At 40.9% G+C, this 19210-nt stretch overlaps 1 protein-coding gene across 1 annotated transcript in view; it reads right to left on the reverse strand.

Moving 5' to 3' along the window:
• The window catches only part of nell2 (neural EGFL like 2), a 108988-nt gene that overhangs the window by 50195 nt on the left and 39583 nt on the right, over positions 1–19210 (reverse strand). Inside the window, exons 11-12 of the mRNA XM_023353341.1 lie at positions 17214–17319; positions 14018–14146 (exon numbers count right to left, since the gene is read on the reverse strand). Of these exons, the coding sequence (XP_023209109.1) occupies positions 14018–14146; positions 17214–17319 (235 nt within the window). The remainder of the gene's footprint in view (positions 1–14017; positions 14147–17213; positions 17320–19210) is intronic.

The following is a 19210-nucleotide window of genomic DNA, read 5'->3' on the forward strand; positions in this document are numbered from 1 at the left end:
TATTAAAACTTGATTAGAGTAGATTGAAGAATATCTTTTATTAGATTTCCTTTATTTATTTCTTCCCAATCAGGACTTCATATTTGGAATCCATGTTTCCTTAGCAACAGCTATTCTTGGTTCCTAAACCGCAAGCCAAACCTTCACACAGGCAGAAAAAAAAAAAAAAAACTGCCAGGGCAAATAAAATAATCTTGATAATGTGATGCAATCAAATGCAATCCCATGTAAATACAGGTCAGGCTGACTAAACCCAGCCCGCATTAATACGCTGTGAGGCCTCGCCCCAATTCATAGCGCGGGTTAAACGTAGGGACTTTTCTGCGAGACGAGCGCCGCCATCCTTGACGTTAGCAATTTATTATTCATTCACTGTATTCAGTGTCTCTGAGAGCACAAGAGGACGTTCACCCCTGAGTACGTTCGGTGCCAGATGCTTTCGTGAAGAGCTCTTGAAACTGAATTTCAATTGATTTGCATTGGCATTCACTCTGCTTCCATGTCCTTGGGTAGAGAACCACCCACCGCCCCGCGAGCTAAGAGCCCGACACCTGCCAACGACGGTGGCATTCATGTCCTCTTTCACGGTGCCATCAATACGCGCTGCCTCCAGCTATTCAGCAGTCTCATTGATAAGTGACGCAGGCGGACAATTGCCGGCGAACTATTGAAGTACATGTGTCCTTCACTTCATGAATGAGGGGGGTTAATTAAAACTGTCACTAGCTTTGAAAAAGAAATCAAATAAAATAAAACAGGGACGTAGAGAGATTAAAAAGGAAATCCGAAGGAGAGTAAGCGGTGGACGGCCATGCAGGTGAATGAATGTCTCGCCATGAAGCAAAAACACGGGGGGGGGGTTGAGGGGTTAGCAGAGGCGGGAAGGGGAGAGAAAGAAAGACTGAGGTTGTGATGGAAAGAGTCAATGTGGAGAGGTCGAAAAGTATGTGCCTGAGTGTAAATAACTAAGAAAAAAAAAGTATGAAAATGCGAATCAGAGTTCTGGCTTTCCCTACAGGCATCCTTCAGTTGAGATATTGAACTGCTTTGTCAAAATTTGTCCCCTCAGACTGATTCTGCCACTGCCATGTTTCACTGTGTGGACTGGTAGTTCTGAAAACGTGTCTAAAAACAGTCTACAGATGTTTGGGACGGTAAATAGGAGAATAACTTTAGGTCGAGAAATCCTTTAGCACAGATCCTAAAGTGTAACTAACCCCCCTTTGAAAGCATAACCCCGCCCAGAGACTGTCATTTAAAAACGACACCAAAGTGGGCGGAGCCAAGAGAGACAGAGGGTCATGGCTGAACGCAGGGCTGTGGTCAGGACAACGGAAAGCACTGTTGCCAACTTAGCAACTTTTTCAGTATATTTAAGAAGCTTTCAGATCATTCTTAAAATGTTTTTTTTTTAAAGTAATAAGCGACAAATCCAGTTTTTTCAGTTTTACCGAGATCTTTAGTGACGATACGTGAAGCGCACATCGCTCTGCAACAAGCCCTCCTCAGAAAGCCCCTCCCACTTCCTGTAGCAAACCACCGGCAGTCAGAGCAGAGGAAACCCATTCCACTCCATGTCCACACTCCGAATGAATCACACATGTGCAAAGCTGAAATGCTGTCGATTAATGGTCACAACTGTCACTCCTGACATGCCACAGAGGAGTGTCTGAGTGGGACGGTTTTATACCCGGGCATGGGGCTGTGATGTAAACGTCAAACGAGCTGCAACGTTGTAGCCAACATTCAACCCAAAAAGGGCAGCACCAGGACAGTTTTAGGTCAGATATTGCAGAATTAAACAAATTTTAATAATAATAACGAAACAAAAAAATAGCACCTTCAGGGACCACTTTATGCAGTTTATCTCCAGAACCAGTTGATTTGAGGTTTAGTTACTCTAGAATATCAGGCTACTATCATCCCCAACAAAATGACGCAACTACAACTGTGTTTCACTGTGTTCAGGGCATTTTGCATTGACTAATAACAACCTGAGTGAGTGGGTCAGAGAGGGGATTCACAAAGAGAAAAGCCAGGAGAACAACTTCGGGCCCTTTATGGAGGTATTTTAAGGAGAACTGCTTGGTCAAAAAGCTTCCCAATGGCATGCTTTGGCCAAACAGTTTCTCAGGATTTGCATAGCATAGCAGAACGCTGCTAGCACATTGCTTCGCTGTGGGGACGGGATGTTAAGAGGCTTCGCATTCAATACAAACAAACTGTAAGTGAGTGGGTTATTAAGAAGATTTATTGCAAAAAAGAAAGAAAAAACGGCTTTAGATTGTTAGTGTGAATAGAAAATAGGGCAGGCTCTTCACACAGGTATCTGTAAGGAAAGACCGTATGGAACTGTTTAGTCATAGATTGTTCGACATTGATTTAGAGGCCATTAAGCCCACCCATCCATCCAGCCCCTGCTGACAGGACTTGCGTCTATTAAAACAGTTTATTAGGAGGTGAGATGATGTGGGGGCGCTCCACCAGCGCATCGGGGAGAGCAGCCATCTCCATCTCTATTAACGCACTCCATTTTCTTGATTGGCCTGTCACACGGACACACGTGATGTGCCAAGCAAAGAGGGTTGGCCGAGTCAGCAGCGGCTTTTATCCCTAAACGGAGCGCTCGCGGGTCACTCTGTTGCCACACAACGATGGATGGCAGGATAATGGCTGTGTTCTTTCTGTTTTTTCACCTCAGTACCTTCCTGAATAACAAGTGAATCAATCACGGTCATATCCGAGTAGGAGGAATTGCTTTGCATTATACAGTGCCTTGCGAAATTACTTATTCCCCTTGAACGTTTTCAGATTTGTCACGTTTACAACCACGAATTTTGAATTATTCAGTATTGGTATCACTTTGTTATTCTCCCTGTAGGGAAATTTGCTTTGCAGCCAGGTAGAAAAAAAATACATACAAAAAGACAATGACAGACATAATCTCTTTACAAAAAACAATAAAGTAAATGCAAGTAATTGTGAAATGGAAGGAAAAAGTTGAACTTTTCTCTCTCAAGATTTTCTAGCCTTTACAGAGTTTCCTCCATTCATCTGTCTGTCAACCATCATCAGCTTCTCTTTCTCTGCTGAAAAAACCCCAAAACTTCCAAAGCATGTTACTGCCACCACAATATGAGATTGGGTATTAAAGTTGTGTTAGTTTTCTGGCCCACAAAGTACACAGTATTTCACCAAAACAATCTGGCTGAGAAAGTAAGATGGAAAGACACGACTTATGATGAAAACTGGTTTTACTATCATTTTAAGAGCGACTTAAATGCTTAAATCCCCAAAACCTTTAACATGTAGAGAGCCAGGCTATTGGAAAAATTCAATTGGTTCGGACATTTTCGCAGGCTATTGTACATCACCATACCTTGCTACGCCTACAAGAGGATTTTCAAGTAGTTAAATAAAATTTACAACACCCATTAATGGCTTGCCTTATGCTTAAATGTGAAAACAAAACAAAAAATCAAACACATAAAAAGTTCTTTCTTCACTTCACTGACAAAATAAAAACACGTGGAAATTTAAGGCAAAACTGAAAACCGATAAAGATCTCGATGACTGATCTAAACGCCTGGAGTGGCGGCTGGGCGCACATGCATTTAATGCTCGACTGCTATCATCCTAACAGTTCCTGTGTTGACATTTTATTATCCCCACTATTGCTCATTCAAGCGATCCTGCAACTGTATAAATAGGAGCTTGTAGCTTATCCCTCTTTGCATGCATGGCATGCGCGTTCTGTAGCAACCGTCCTCACTCGCCATGCCTGCAGTAACACCGAGGTCTGGGAGTAAGGAGATAACACTTCCGTTGCCTTTGGACGTCCCACAATGACACCGAAATCTGTGCCATTTCCACTGCCACCAGCATCCCTCCTTCTCGCTCTCTCTTTCCTTCCTTATCTGTTTCCTTTCCTTTTTTTCTTCTGGTAAATCCCTTCCTTTACCCGCTCACTTACTCAAGCAGATTGTTTTCCCCTAAATGCTGGAGGGACAGGGCCTGCCCAAATATTCCAATAATTCTCCCTCATGTCCACAGATTTAGGAGTCGGAGAAAAGAGCAGAGAGACAAAAAGCTGCCCCGACTGGCCAAACAATTTATCTCCACTGTTGGTCTTCTTTCCCTTTGGGTGTCTGAAAGGTGCCAGAGGACTGCCAGACTTTGCTTCTTTTTGTTTAGTCGGGGTGTAATTAGATCGCACATAGAACTGCAGCTGCCATTTTGGGAAATGCACATATATTCAAAAATTTTATTGGCTTTAGAGAGAGACGTCTTTTTTGCCCTTCTTATTTCAGTCACAACGCAAAGTCAAGCAGAGCTATTAATTTCAGTGCTTGCAGTAAATCCCCTAAACCACTGCTTATAAAATTGTACTTTTTTTATACAAACTATGAGAGTATAAAGCGGAGTCTGACAACTCCGCTTTATAGTGGAGTCTGACACATACATACTGTAGCTTCTGTATGTGTAAGTACTTCTGTATGTGTAAATTCACAAAGGTTTGCAGAGTGCATTATTGCAAGTTTTACTGGAGGATGTGTCTTTTAAGCTGAGTTTAAAAACCACTAAATGCTGGACGGAAAATTAAATGACCCAGGGGCGGAGCTGTTTTAATCTTATAGGTCATGGTGTTTGACTGCTGTTATTTTTTTTTCTTCAAAAACACTCAAACAGGTGTCTGTGTAAAAGAAATAAAGTAGCTCATAGTGTCTTTTTCTGAACAATCGCCAAAACACGAGCCAACAGGATTCTGGGACGGATGGACGGGAAACTTAGAAAATTGGATAAGGAATAAAGCCTGGATATACAAATATTTTTTTTAAATATTCTACTCCTTTTCCATGTTTAAACGTCAGACAATTCCAGTGCAACAGATTTAAATAGACATGTTTTCAACTTGGCAACTGTGCACAGATGCTTAACATCGTGTTTGTTGGACCTGAGCAGCAGCCAATTGTGACAAAGGGAATCCCATTAAACAGAAACAAGAACAGAGTGTGCAGTTTTCTACATAGCAGAGAAAAACACTGGGACTTTTGAGAACAGTTAAATGGCCTCCACCTGATACAGAACAATGAGGATTAAATATGGGAACGTTGACGTGGGAACGGGGTTGCGTTTGTTGGTTAAATTGCAACAAAGAGCTATTATCATACTTGTCAGAGTGTTTAAAGACACTCTGTCCACATGCCAATCAATTTAAAAACACTCCTGAATATTTCATCGCTAACATCCACCAAATTTTTTAAAGCGTGTGCCGATGCATAACATCGCATTAGACCTCCACTTAGCAGGCTTCAATTTAAACCCAACTCAAACAAGACGGCCGGGGGAGGGAGGGTGGAAATCCAAAGGATCCCGACTGCCTTGTTTACGAGCAGCAGGCGCGAATGGGCTTTTGCTTTCCATCAGGCCTCTCATTAATCTGGGAAATGTTTCAATCGATGGAGCATCATCATCCATCACTTGTCATTGTCTGACGCGGCCTGCTGGCTGGAGGCCTGAACAATCGGAAAGGACGAGCACAAACAACAATCAGAGCTCTTAGGAGGGCTGATGACGGCATCTCACTGAGGGGGGTTGCATGTGTAACGACATGTTTGCTTTCTTTCATCCGTCGCTGTGTTTTATTGTATTTTACTTATGGGCTTCTGTACTTGTTTGTGCTTTTAATGGGATGTTTGTCGTCACCTGCTGTAATTAACATACAGGGTAAGCATTCAGGAAACATCAAATGTCCTTTTTAATAGACTAAGACAATGCATTCCTCAATGTATGTTCCTAACTAGCTTTAAATATCATTACATAGCCAGAACCTATATATTCATAAATTTACTTATTATATGGAGAACTAATCTTTCAATTGTGACCTTTGAGTTAACACTCTTTGTCCTTCTGCCCACCTCAGGAGGCCAGCTGGCTTTTATGAAGTATGAAAATGAAGTATCTTTCTCAAAATAAATGCCTCACTTTTCTAAGCAGAATTTGTGAACTTCTACCCTGTTTCTCTTAACCGCTTTGTTTAAATAAAACCACCAACGATATGGATACTGTGAATCGGCAGGCCAGGTTTAGTAAAGTAAAATTTCCTTGCTAGCCATTTTAGCTCCACAGTTAGAACAAATTCCAGTTCTGATTGGCTGATCGTTTATCCGTGATGGCTCCTCTCGCAGAAGCCTCACCTGTTGGAAAGCCATGTTACATTTGAGGCGACACCGACAGAACAACGCTCAGGAAAAGAAGCCAGCTCAGCCTGATAACACAGGGCTGATCAACCTTTGTGGACTGTGACTTAAGGTTTCCTTTATATTTATTTTTACAATTGTGATTTTCAGACTTAAAACTTCTGCACTTGGTGTATGTCATAGGTCTGGAAATCCAAACAGGTTCAAAAAGAGCGGTGCAACACAACACTAATACGACCAAAGTTAGGCGTCTTTCACTTTCCTCTTGCCAGACCTCTGAAACCAAAGTTGATGGATTATGCTAGCGGCTGTGAAACTTTGGGCCAGCCTTGTTTCTCTCTCATCTTTTCCTCTCTCAACTGGCAGGTCGGATCTCAAACAAAACCAACTATCAGTATCACTCAGAGAGAAACAGATGGGTGCATCTGAAGCTTTGGTCCTGCTGTGGTAAAAGTTTATTTCCAAAGCTAACCCCACATTCTCAAATAAAGAACAGAGTAGAGGTCTACACATGGGTTGCAGGTGTTTATATTTAAACTAAATAAAGCTGAGCCAGAGCCTAACGCAAAAACAAATGATCCAGTGTACAAACAGAACCAGCCTTGTGGTATTTGTGGGACGCTGGTTATTTGCAGCAGACGACACCGTGCAGACGAAGGAAGGAAAGAGTGTTTTTGTTCGGTGACATTTAAGTTGGGTCACAGAGGTGAAAACCCAACCAGTCAGGCCTCTAGCAGGTGGGAAGCCCAGCGGTTCCAGACTCATCCTGGCAGTGATTGAGGTTTGCAGGGGGAACTGAGCGCTTCAGACGCTCACAATTAACCTGCTGCCACCTTGTGACATTTAAAAGAAAATAGCAGCAATTGGACTTGTCTCTGCACATACACAAACAGACCCGCACACTGTGCACAAAGCAGTCAAGGCTTTCAGGTGATAACACAAACTCCCTGCCTCGCAGTTGTTATTGCTATTGAACTAGATATCTGGGTTTAGGTTTGTATTTATGACCTTTCCCATCGGAATGCCTAATTATTTGCACTCTCTACATCCTTATTTACGCTCATATAATTTAAAAAAAGTATTTTTATGTTTAAGCCGACACAGACAGAGCATATAGTTATGATAAGAGAAAGTAGAAGACTAGTGGTAGATCACCTTTCTCCGCTAGGACAGCTCAACCATAAGCAGGTTAATCAGACTCACTGTAGTGGAAGAAGGATGCCAACTTAAGAAAAGTGAAATTGTACCAAAAAGTTCTTCATCACAGTCAGGATGAATACAGTTTTGCAACCAGCTTACTTAAGTTTCTGACTTTTTTCCCCCCCTCTAATAAACTAGCTTTTTTGTGCATTACAAAATCAGACATTTTACAATGCATACATGCATTTGTATGCATTGAAATTGACTTCAATTTCAATGTGTGGCACATTATGCTGCCTACACCCAATATCATGACTGTTTGCCTCGAAAAATACCCCACCCTAAATATGCTGTGCATCACAATAATTCATTTTTATCCATTTTGCAGAGCATTGTATTCATATTTCATATTTCCTGCATGAGCGCAGTAAAAACAAGCGGGCACTTATGAGCATTTCTGACAGGGATACTCTAAAGTAGGGCATTTCGAAACCAAAACAACAATGGGAGATGTCTCCGCTCGCGGTCCTCAACAATGCGGAGATGAATAATGGTATTATCTCAACACGTTGAACCACACTGATGGTTCAATTTACAAACAATCACACAGTCTGTCACTTCTCTGCTGCTCGCTTCCCTGCCTAATTTTGTCCCAAACGCTCGCAGAAGCGCCGAGCAGAATAAGCCTTCGGTCTAACTGCATCCTCAAAATGAAATGGTATGGAGCGGAAAAACCGGGCTCTTTTTTGCAGTACGAGAACACAAACGTGCACCTGCACACACACACACACACACACACACACACGCACACACGCGTGCACATGCACAGAGCTACACAAAGGCAGGGCCAGTATCCCCCTGAGTGTTCCCTACTGCTGTGTCTATGAAAAATTTACACAGAAGTGATCTCATCAGCTATTTTGAGCACATCTCTGACCCAGGAAGGTTTTAAAGAGGTAGTATCTGTCTCGGCTTTCTGTGATGATTGTGTTCCCGTCTGACGGAGTTGTGAGCGCGTGTGTTTGCGTGTGTACATAAGACACGATCATCCGGGTGCCTTCTTTGTCTTACTGCTCCGTAATATCTCTGCACCGCACCGTGCGATACTGATAATTACCTCCGAGTTGGACCTTTCGGACTCATCTCACAGACATCGCCATCGCTGCAACTCCAGCATTGAAAGCAGACCATATTACTCATCTTTTTGTGTATCTCTTGCAGCCACAAAACAGTTTATCAATTACAGCAGAAGAAGCATTTTGCTCTTCCAAACTGCAGGATTCTCAATGATTTTGACAAGACACCTTTTATTCTCCTCACAGGACACACACACCCCATCATTGAGCAAGTGAGTTACAGAGAGAGACAAAAAAAAATCAATTGCTTTTGAAAGAACTCCATCAGCAAATTGAGTCAATTTCAGGATTCTCTGTGAAGTCTCTGATGCAAAGGCTCACCACAAACACTGCAATCCAATTTTGTAGAGGCAGCCAGGCTTCTCTTGAGATGAATAGTCCGGATCTGAAGTGTTGATGTTGGAGGCACAGGTCTACTTGCTCGTACTTACTTTCCCACAGGTAATGAGACGGGCTCCTCCGTCCTTATTTCAACAGCAAGGAACCACGGAAAAATGTTCAAGGAAAGGCAGGAATGAAAGGAAAAAGAAAACATGCACATTTTCTGAGGGCTTTTAGTGGATTTGGAGAGATCTACTGGGCATGTAACAAATGAGACTGCCTTTTCTGATACGACGTTCTCAAGCTAAGTTTATTTATATAGCACAAAACCCAGTTCACTCAAAATCCTTTTGATTCAACCCAATTTATTGCAATATAACTCAAATCAGGCAGAATCAAGTGATTGTATAAAAAAAGAAAACATTACTGAATCTTCACTTTACTACTCGCTTTCATCTGTAACAAGCCTTTAGCAACAAGAGAAGAAGAGCAAGTATTTAAATGTTTTAGCCAGACTGAGGCCTGATTACTACCAGACCAGTAGAAAAAAAGGTAAACAACATGAAGTAGCCAAAAATGTCAAAAAAAAGAAAAAGCACCAGATCCTGCCACGATCTAAAGAAATGTTTTAAAGGAGGTGGGAGATATTATGCAAAATCAACTTTTTAGAGCTTTATATCATGCTATAATGTTATTCCGTTATCAAAACCAACGCTGGAGTGTTGCTTTAATACATTCATACATGTTCGAGGAATCCATTCAGGGGTGCCTTAAAACCTGCTCATACAATGTGCTGCCTATTCCCCCAAAGCAGCTCCTTGGAGCTGCAGTCTCCAGCCAAGCTCCTCCAGACTAGCGGTAGCGACAATTAGCAATCACCTGGTGGAACTGCACATCTGCTGAGCTCCTAATACAAACTACAACAATCCTAAAATCGGTTGTAAACAGCATCGTGGCGAAGCACTGTTGTGATGATGTGCTGAAGGGAGAGTGTTGGAAAGGACGTTCTTAAAAAGATTCGGCTATGATGCAAAGTCTAATTTCCTTTAAGTTCCTTTTGATATACCTAGCATTTTCATAACAACTGAAGGTTACAGAGTTACTTGATTGTGCTAAGAAATGGATTTATGTGCATGGAAAATACATAAAATAAAAATACATATTTTATGTATTTTCCTTGCACATAAATCCATTTCTTAGCACAATCAAGTAAATACATAACTCCCTCCCTTAACAACTCTCAGTCTGGAAAGTATTACAGAGCCAAGGCTTGAGACACCAGCTAACCACAGAGAGCATTAGAAGTCTGTCTTAGATCAGAACAGTCTCCTACTTAGATTTACATCCGGATTTTGATTAGCTCACTCTAAAACCTCATTCTGCTAAAAACCAACATATTAGCATCACAATATCTGATTGTCTGATCCTTTATTTTCAGAAATATTGCGTCAGTTTACAATAGGACACATACAGTAGATCTGTTACAATAACAATGTGTCATTTAATTAGCTCTACATCCTTAAGGAAATGGAAAAATATGGTGTTTTATAATTTATCTTTTACGGTGCCACTAATGCCGGAATTAATAGCAAATAATAAAGACTTTGTGCTATTCTGATTTAGTAATGTAATTATATTAGTTGTGTTACCACCCCCAAGCCACTAGAGGCGGTAGCAAGCCCGAAAAGATCCGACTAAGAAGCAGATTTAGAAGTATACAGAAAGCTACAGAATTTGTTAAAAACCGTGAGCTGCGCTGAAGTAAATAAAAGAGACAAGTTCAAAGACATGCCGAGAGTTCAACTTCTTCCTAAAGGTGAAGATATATCACAGATATCAAAAGAAAATAAAAACGGGAGATCGGGAATAATATAAGAAATAGCGCCCCCTTAACTTCCGGAGTGCAATGGTCCCATTTCCAAATAAGGTATGAGACTGGCAGTGGTCCGTCCCCGCCTCTTTCTGTTTGCTGCAGCGAGGTCCTTCTCCCTTTACTCAAAGATCAGTAAACTTTAAATTACAATGAACATTTAACACTGGAACTGAAAGATATTTTAAATATCCAAAATAAATAAACAAAGCAACAGAAACAGCAGACAAAAATGAATTTATGAAATCTCTATAAACAAAATTAACCTTCAAAAAAAGGGATAGTTGAGACCAATGCACCAGACTGAAGACTTTTGTCATCAAGTTTTTGGTAGAAAGAGAAAGAAAAGAGAAAAATGACAATAAATCAATTACTCAAATGAGTGAATAATTTCTATTTGCATGATTTGCTTATTGTGACAGATAAGAGAGATCTAAGTTGTTTTAGATGTTTTTCTGGGTTCTTCTTTCACCTCCTGAATGAGGCATCGATGACTCAGTAAGTCTGTTATTAGACTTACTGAGCTTTGCTCACCATGGCTTGTTGGCTTTGAAATAATTTCACACCCGTAGATGTCAACTGCATCCAGTTAACAAAACCATAAAAGTTGCCAAATGCCAAAAAGACACGGCTGCAGTCCACATATGCTGCTAAAAATTAATTCATATCTCTTCAGTCAGTCTGGGCTGACAAATGAACATGTAAAACAAATATATTTGTCTATATCTGAAAACCTGAATGACTTATAAAGAATGATGTATTGACTAGCTCTTGTAATTAACATATCACATTTATCTCAAAGGAATACGTACCTAATGGTAATATTAATTATCTTGACTCAGAGTAAACGATGTTTTCAGTGCGACCATGGCTACGCACTGTTACGATTAATTATGCGTTCATTTTCTGTCTGATTAAAACTCTAACACCTACAGGTTTTCTTCCCATACATTTACATCAGATAGTTTTGTGCCCAAGCAGATTCCCTAAAGCTAACCACCTGGGAAAATAGTCCCATCAGTAAAATAATGTGATTGGCTGAACCTCCGAACCACTGCATCTTAGGTTTAGCATCCGCACGATAGCAGAAAAATCCCTCTACGGCTTGATTAATGCACCAGCCTCATCTTGATAGAGCTGACAGAGCAGATCCGACAGGGAGGGTCTGAAATGCTAACAAAATAGGCAGAGACGTTCGCCCGCTAACAGATGCTCCATAACAGCACACACCACGAAAAGAGAAGATCAAGCAGGCTGCGTATCGACAGGGCAGCTCTCAGGGTCAGGAGAGGAAGAATGAGAGTTACTTTGAAGAAGCCTCATTCGCTCATTAATGCTCGAGACGCACAAGGATAGCAGCTACTACATTCTCTACTGCAGGAGAGCGTGGTGATAAAGTTATTATCTTTAATGATGTAGCGGGTAAGACTCAGCAAAGACAACAGAGGAGGAATTCGGTTTCATGCACGAGTATTTGAACCCGCCATCAACAGCAAGTGACCTGTTCATCAAGGGGTAGAGGAGGTGTTTTTTTTTGTTGTTATTATTTTCAGCTGGGTAATTTAAAAGGCAATCAGAGAAAAGTCTAATTTTTACAATACAAGGCTGCATATTCCTACCTTCTTCTTCTTCTCTTTTAGCTTTTCTGTCCAGGAGTTGTCACAGCAAATCATTTAGTCCTACGCCTTCCATACTCTCACACCAACTAACTTCATGTCCTCTTTCACCACATCCATAAATCTATAAATCTCCTTTCTGGAGCTCCTGCCTGGTGGTTTCGACCTCTTCATCCTTCTGCTGATTTAATTAGAAGCTGTGTTTTCATTGACCATAGAACTGCGCAAATTGGAATTACAAATAACTGGTCCAAACAGGATTTTGCGCACGGATGAGGTCATTTCTCAGCCACATTCAAATTTGAGTATTTCGCAAAACCGCAATGGAAATTGTTTTTTTTCTTTTTTCCGCATCACGCCAGTTTGTGTACAGCAGCAATGCACTTATATGTAGGCACTGGTTTCCATGTACAATCGCTAACTTCAGTTTTCCCAAAAAGCTGCACAAGTAGCAGCTCCCAAGTATAAGGAGCTTGTCATTACAAAATGCCTGATCGAGGCGCTGCTGTCTCCTCTGATGACTGATAAAAACTCAGGTCAGCAGACTTCTTCACATTTGATTTTAATTGTGTTTCTTTTTTAATGGGAACAGCACCATTTTCAAACTGTGTTTTGTCAATATTAGATCAAAAAAGTTCTATGCGCATTTGTAATGGAAATCCATCTACTGTTTCTTTCCTGAACATGTCCAAGTCATCTCACTCTGGCCTCTCTGACTTCATCTCCAAAACATCTACTGTGAGCTGTCCCTCTGATTTATCCATTCCTCATCCTATCCATCCTCGTCACACTCCAGGAGAACTTCAACATCTAGACCTCTGCGACATTCAGCTCTGCCTCCTCCTTGGTACTGTCTCTGAACTTTACTGCATCATGGTCTCACTACTGTCTTCTACACCTTTCCTTTCATTCTTGCCGATCCCCTTTCATCACACATCACGCTTGACACATCTCTCCACCCACCCTAACCTACTTGCACACGCTTCTTCGCCTCTTTTCCACGCTTTCCGTAGCTTTGTATCGTTGGCCGTATAAGTACTTAAAGTGTTTTACATTCTTCAAGTACTTCATCTACAAAACTGCTTCTTATGTACATTCTTTATATGACCAGCAAACAAATGCAGTAAACATGCACTACTGCTTATGCTGACAATGATGCGATCTCTGCAAGATGACAAATATTAATTTGTGACACTTGCAACAATGTGTTACTTAGAATGTGGAAAAGGGTAAAGACACCAAACCCATTACATTGCAACTGCTTGAATCATTTTTCTTCCACCTCACAATTATACACTACTTTAAAAATAAAACGCAGCTAAGCTTTTGGCTCTAATATCAGGAATTGCGGAAAAGTTTTAGTGTCTTGAACACTTTGTAAGCCACAATACACACATCCTCCTCACTAACTCACTTCAATTTTCCACCTTCTTATTTCAATGTCACCCACGCTGTTATATTTGTCTGCTGTCATGGATGATACACAGGGTTATCTTGAGCCAGGACTGCTCTGTAAATCTGGGTGTAAAAATAACATTAGTTTCACAATGCCACCTTCTTCCCAGAGGGCACTCTTTTCTTCTATTTTATTTTTTTTTATTCATACGACCTTTTCGAATGCGACTCACGCACATTAACACAAACCAGAAGAAAGAAAGCCCGAATGCCCTCTTGTGTAGGGCAAACTAACTTCGGCTTAAAGTCGGGGTGTTGTTATTCAGAGCCCCGTCGTACCTTCACAGTAGGCGTTATCATCGCGCAGTGGGCGGAAGCCGTCCTTACAGACGCAGCAGTCTCCTGCCTCCAGGTTCACGCAGTCGGAGTGCTCCATGCAGCCGTGGCCCTCTGAGCAGAAGTCATGACCTGCAGCAGGCGCGCATCCACAAAGGTTGAAACACACAGAGGAGACAGGAGTAGAGGGTGGAGGAAAGGTTTGGTTTCAGGATCATTTATACTTTGCTTCGTGGTGTTTCAACTGTTGAGTCTCTTGCTGGCATATTTAGGCAAAAATACTAGTAGTTGCTCTAGACACTAAAGAAAATGTTAAAAATTTGTATTTTCTACATGTCAGTTTTCACCAGAAAAAATAATCAATATTAAAGATTATATAAATGCTTAATATTTACATTTTACACTGATGTTATATCTCAATTGTTACCTAATTTTCTATTAGATAACAACACATTACCTAATAGAAAATGACTGATGATGGCACCTTTAGCAATATTTAGGCTATTTGTATTTTCATCTATAGCTTCCTCCATACTTAGTTGCAAACCTGGTAAAGAATTGTAAAAGCTACGTTTTAATGAAGCCGCTGCTGCCACAATGATGGTTTATACATCTGATCAGTGACGTTCGGTCAGGGGAGGCAGGTAAGGCAGAGCCTCACCTTTCATCATGGAAAAATAATATATAATGATAAAATAATTTATATTTCTAATTTCACCCTGTGGTTTGTACTCTAAAGTATCTATTTTTCATTTAGCTTAACCAATTCTAATTATTTTTTCTTCAAAATCGCTGAATTTCTGCATTTTCCCATTCAAATGCTGGGAAGCGAAGCCGGTGAGGCAGCAGCGAGCTGAGCCTCACCTGGGATTGATGCTGCCACTCGATGAGAGCATGTTCCTCCTGTCTGTAGGTCGCCAATAAAATGGCTAAAAAAACATTTATTGTATGAACTGATTTTCCATAATTTAGCTTGTGTATACAATGTACAGTTGTACAATGTACAACTGTACATTGTACAGTTGTACAATGTACCACAGTTGGTGGTTTTTTGTCACCAACTGTGTGTGTAACGTGTTTCCTGTGCTGAGGAGCGATCAGAAACGGCAGAGAACAGAATCGAGGTGAGGCAGGCAGTTCTATTGCCTCATGGCAGGGGGCGCTCATGATCCCAGACATTGTGACTCCACAACTGCAGAGTAAGAGACAGTAACAGTGAGCTAGCCATGAAGCTAGCCATAGAGCAGTGGTCCCCAAACTACGGCCCGCGGGCCAGATGCGGCCCGCCTCCACATTTGGTCCGGCCCCCTGAACAATACCAGAGTATTTTCATATATGTGCATTTTTATTTGATAAGTTGGACTTTTGCAATAAAATGTTCCTTAGTAATGAACTTTATTTATTATTAACTATTAGTTAGTAACTATTTTATACATGCATATAATTGACCCTATCCCTTTTTTTTATGTGGAGAACCCAGTGTTATTTGGTTATTATTTATTTCATAAATAGTGTTATTTCCTGACTTTTGTTCTCTGAAGAATCCAGAAAAGGTTATTTGATTGTGCTTTCTGAAAAACAATACATTTTTATATTTAGCACTCTTACAATCGTCACACTTTTTCTGTTACAAACTGACCCCGGCCCCCCCATCAGAGAAGGGACAAGTTATGTGGCCCTCACAGGAGAAAGTTTGGGGACCCCTGCCATAGAGTCAAGTGCAGCGATATGTTTATAGTTTTCTCCTCTTACTACATCAATCACTTATTAATAATCGCAAAATAAAAATTAAGCCTAAAACCATGCTACTGCAATAGACTGAATGTCCTGCTCTTTGTGTGGGAAATATTTAAGTGTTGTTTTTTTTTTGTGGCGTTGTTGTCAGTTGCTATAGCAACAATTCTGCGCGTAGCTGCGCTGATACAAAGAGCGAGAAAGAAGTGGCTTTGAGTTGTACTGTAACGATTTTTCCCTTTGCTGTGCAGCACAGCACAAAATTAATAATGTCTACAGGTCCAAGTTTGATTGAGGTAACGGAATTATTCTACGGCTATGCATGACATGTATAAGAATAGTCTTTTTGCCCTCCAGCGTTGTCTATATGCGCGAAATTTTCTTATGTAAACAATAACATGCAGGGGGTCTATATTTGTAAATCTGATTATGATTAAGTCAGTGCCTCACCAGGTATGAACCTCACCGAACGTCACTACATCTGACCAATAGCAGTCTTCTCTAATAAAATTTTTTTAAGGCTGCAGCATCCAGAGAGAGGAATCTCTGGACATTCCTGTTTGCAAACTCTCACTAAATTACCAAGAATCCTTGGACGCCTCTTATGACATCTTGATGTCTTTCAGCTCATTCCAAAGGTTTTCTGCAGGATTTACATCTGGGCTCTTTAAGGCCCCAGGACCCTAACCCTAATCCAAGGAGGATGGATTTTAATCTCTGTCATGTGGGTAGTCCAAAGATTTATTAACAAAAACTTTAGTTTAGAGGCTGAGTCTTTCACATTTCAAAGATCCCATGGTGCAATGCACTTTAACAAGCCTCTCAGGTTTGCTGGATGAGTTACAGCTTCATTGCATCAACAGGCATGAGGTAAATTTTTGCCAAATGAAACTAGAACACAGCTTAATTGCAATTAAAGAGAGAACAATGTAGGTAACTCCACATTTTTGTGTTTATGATGGTGGCCAAAAAAATGCATTTTTGTCATCCCACACAAACAGGTAGTACACACATAGCTGCTATGGAGACTTTTTACCTCTCTTCCCAGTTCCTTGTACAGCATAATGTCATATTTGTACTAGAAGTAAACAGGAAGTTGTGGTTCACTGATTTAAAGTTGACTGACATATTGGAAAAGATTAAATGTGTGAACTCTAGCGTAATTGTCAGGGTGTATATACTATAATTGTGACTTTGATTTTTCTCATTTTCTGATATGGTAGTCTTTCCTTAATAAATAAATGTTCCCACAATTTTTTTATGTAGGATTTTTTTAAAGGTGTTTCAATACATCTTTCCCAGGCATGCCTACAAATGTAGACGACACTTAACAATGAAACTCCTGGTCTATCTGGTTAGCATCACAGACACATCTGTAACACCTGGACATACTCTATAATGTGCAATGAGTGTTGCAGAATAATGGGCTGGCTAAAACATTTGCAGCATGACAAATCTTCAATACCTCTGCAGACTTTACAGCATCTGCTGCTCAAAGTGACTTGCTCCGACTCCGGGCAGCTGAGTTCAGGACAGGGATCGGTGGGGACGACTCGATGCATGCTTCGCTCCTGTGAAGGGCACATCAAAATTCCCATGAGCTACTTCTGGGGTGAACTCTGCTATCCTTCATTTTCTCAGGTCCTAAGGATAATTATGTAGGTAATTATTCATCTATTGTGTTTCCTTTTCCAATGTTCCGCTCTCCCTCTTCCTCCTACGTTCATTACAGTCCAATTATGGATTGGCCTCTCAGAGATCTCCCCCCGCCACCCCCAAATCTATCTTTGGAGGTGAGAAAAAGAAATAGTGTGTCTTTATTAAAGGAAACAAATGGTGAATCAAACATTTGGATTAAGGCTGCATTTAGTCAGTGTGTGAAACTGATTAGAGGTTATCTTTTCCCCACATGCCTGTAGCCAGCTTCCCTAATGATGTAATCTGTGCGCGTTCCATTGATGCTAATTTGGACTCATTAAAATTCTGAGATAGCTTGGATGACAACAATCAAACATCTCAATCAAAGAAACGTTTTGCTTCATCTTAAAATGGTCTCCTGGTAAAAGCTGATGTTTTATGAACTCATCTCATCGTAGTCCTGTGTGAAATTCTGCTTAACTTTTCCTCAAAAAGCCTAAACAACAACAACAACAAAAAAGTTTCCTTGGTAGCGGTACTTCTCGCCAACCACCCTAAAAACCTCCGCCATCCTTTTCAGCCAGCAGGCAGACAGAAGATCAGAGGCATGACAAGCAGCTGTCAGGGGGAGCCTGGAGAAGTTTGCAGCGTTGGGCTGACTGACAGCCCTCCCCTTCCCCACTTCTTTGATCTGCCGGGGGGCTGCCAGTCATTTTTGCGGGGACTACAGATGGGCCAGGTGGGGTGCGAGCAAGCGAGCCAGACAGCTGTCTGGAACGGCTCATTCCAGCGGTTCATTGGATCCCAGGAATCAGTTGGTTTGTTATGGCGCAGACGGGTGATTAAAACTTCAGATCACTTTTCTGTGATTGATTGAGCCTGTCTGGTGAAATGCCATCAAGTGAAGTACTCCCAAAAGTGAGCAATGCACCCATCTGGTGCAGCAGGCGGACAAAAGTTAAACATTTTGAATAATTACTTAATAGAACTAATTTGAGTCAACATTGTGTCTGATGACTAGCTTTGGAAAATGGCTACAGTCGATGACAGATGCACCGCAGAGCAGCAGAGCTCAGCTGAGCCTCTTATCTACTGCAAGGCACAACACTGCTGAAGTAGATATGTGAATTTGGCGCAATTTTTCATCACGGTAAAGGCAGGGGAGCTTCCAATACATATATGACAGACAATTAAAAAAAAAAACACACAAGGAATATGTGCAGTTGGGCTAAATTGCCTTGGTCTGATTATTTTCTAACACACTTGATTTTTAGTTGTTGTTTGATTCATTTGACACTTATTTTGCAAACAGACTAAATGAAATGATGTTTTCTGCAATTGCTGCATGTTGGTTTCACATTACTTATCAGTTTGAATAAAGTGGACCAATCATGTTGGGTTCCTTTTCTCCTTTTCTGCCAGTATCCAAGGAGATCCTCAGGGCTCCTAATATGGAGAACTAAAATTGTTCTTCATTTTTGACACAAATACCCTTTGTGATAAGTTATCGAACTTCAAATTTAAATTTTATTCAAATGAAACAATGATGTTGGCTTACATCAATGGTTCACTGAATTTTTTCCAGTTGACTTTGGATGTTCGCTTCAGCTTTGCCCAACTTAACGTTTTGCTAAATGCGTAGAAAAATGAAAAGATATTTCCAAAGGGTAAAAGTTACTAAAATTAAAAATTATTCAAATGGCCAAAACTAAGATGGTAAAATCTTATAAGAATTGTTGTTGCGCAACACCCCCCCCCTCCTTTCTGTCTCTACTGTCTCACTCTCTGCTTCCTCTTCTGAGAGGGGAGATGTGCTACCAGCTC

The sequence above is a fragment of the Xiphophorus maculatus genome, chromosome 2 (assembly GCF_002775205.1).
Source record: "Xiphophorus maculatus strain JP 163 A chromosome 2, X_maculatus-5.0-male, whole genome shotgun sequence".
Taxonomy (NCBI): Eukaryota; Metazoa; Chordata; class Actinopteri; order Cyprinodontiformes; family Poeciliidae; genus Xiphophorus; species Xiphophorus maculatus.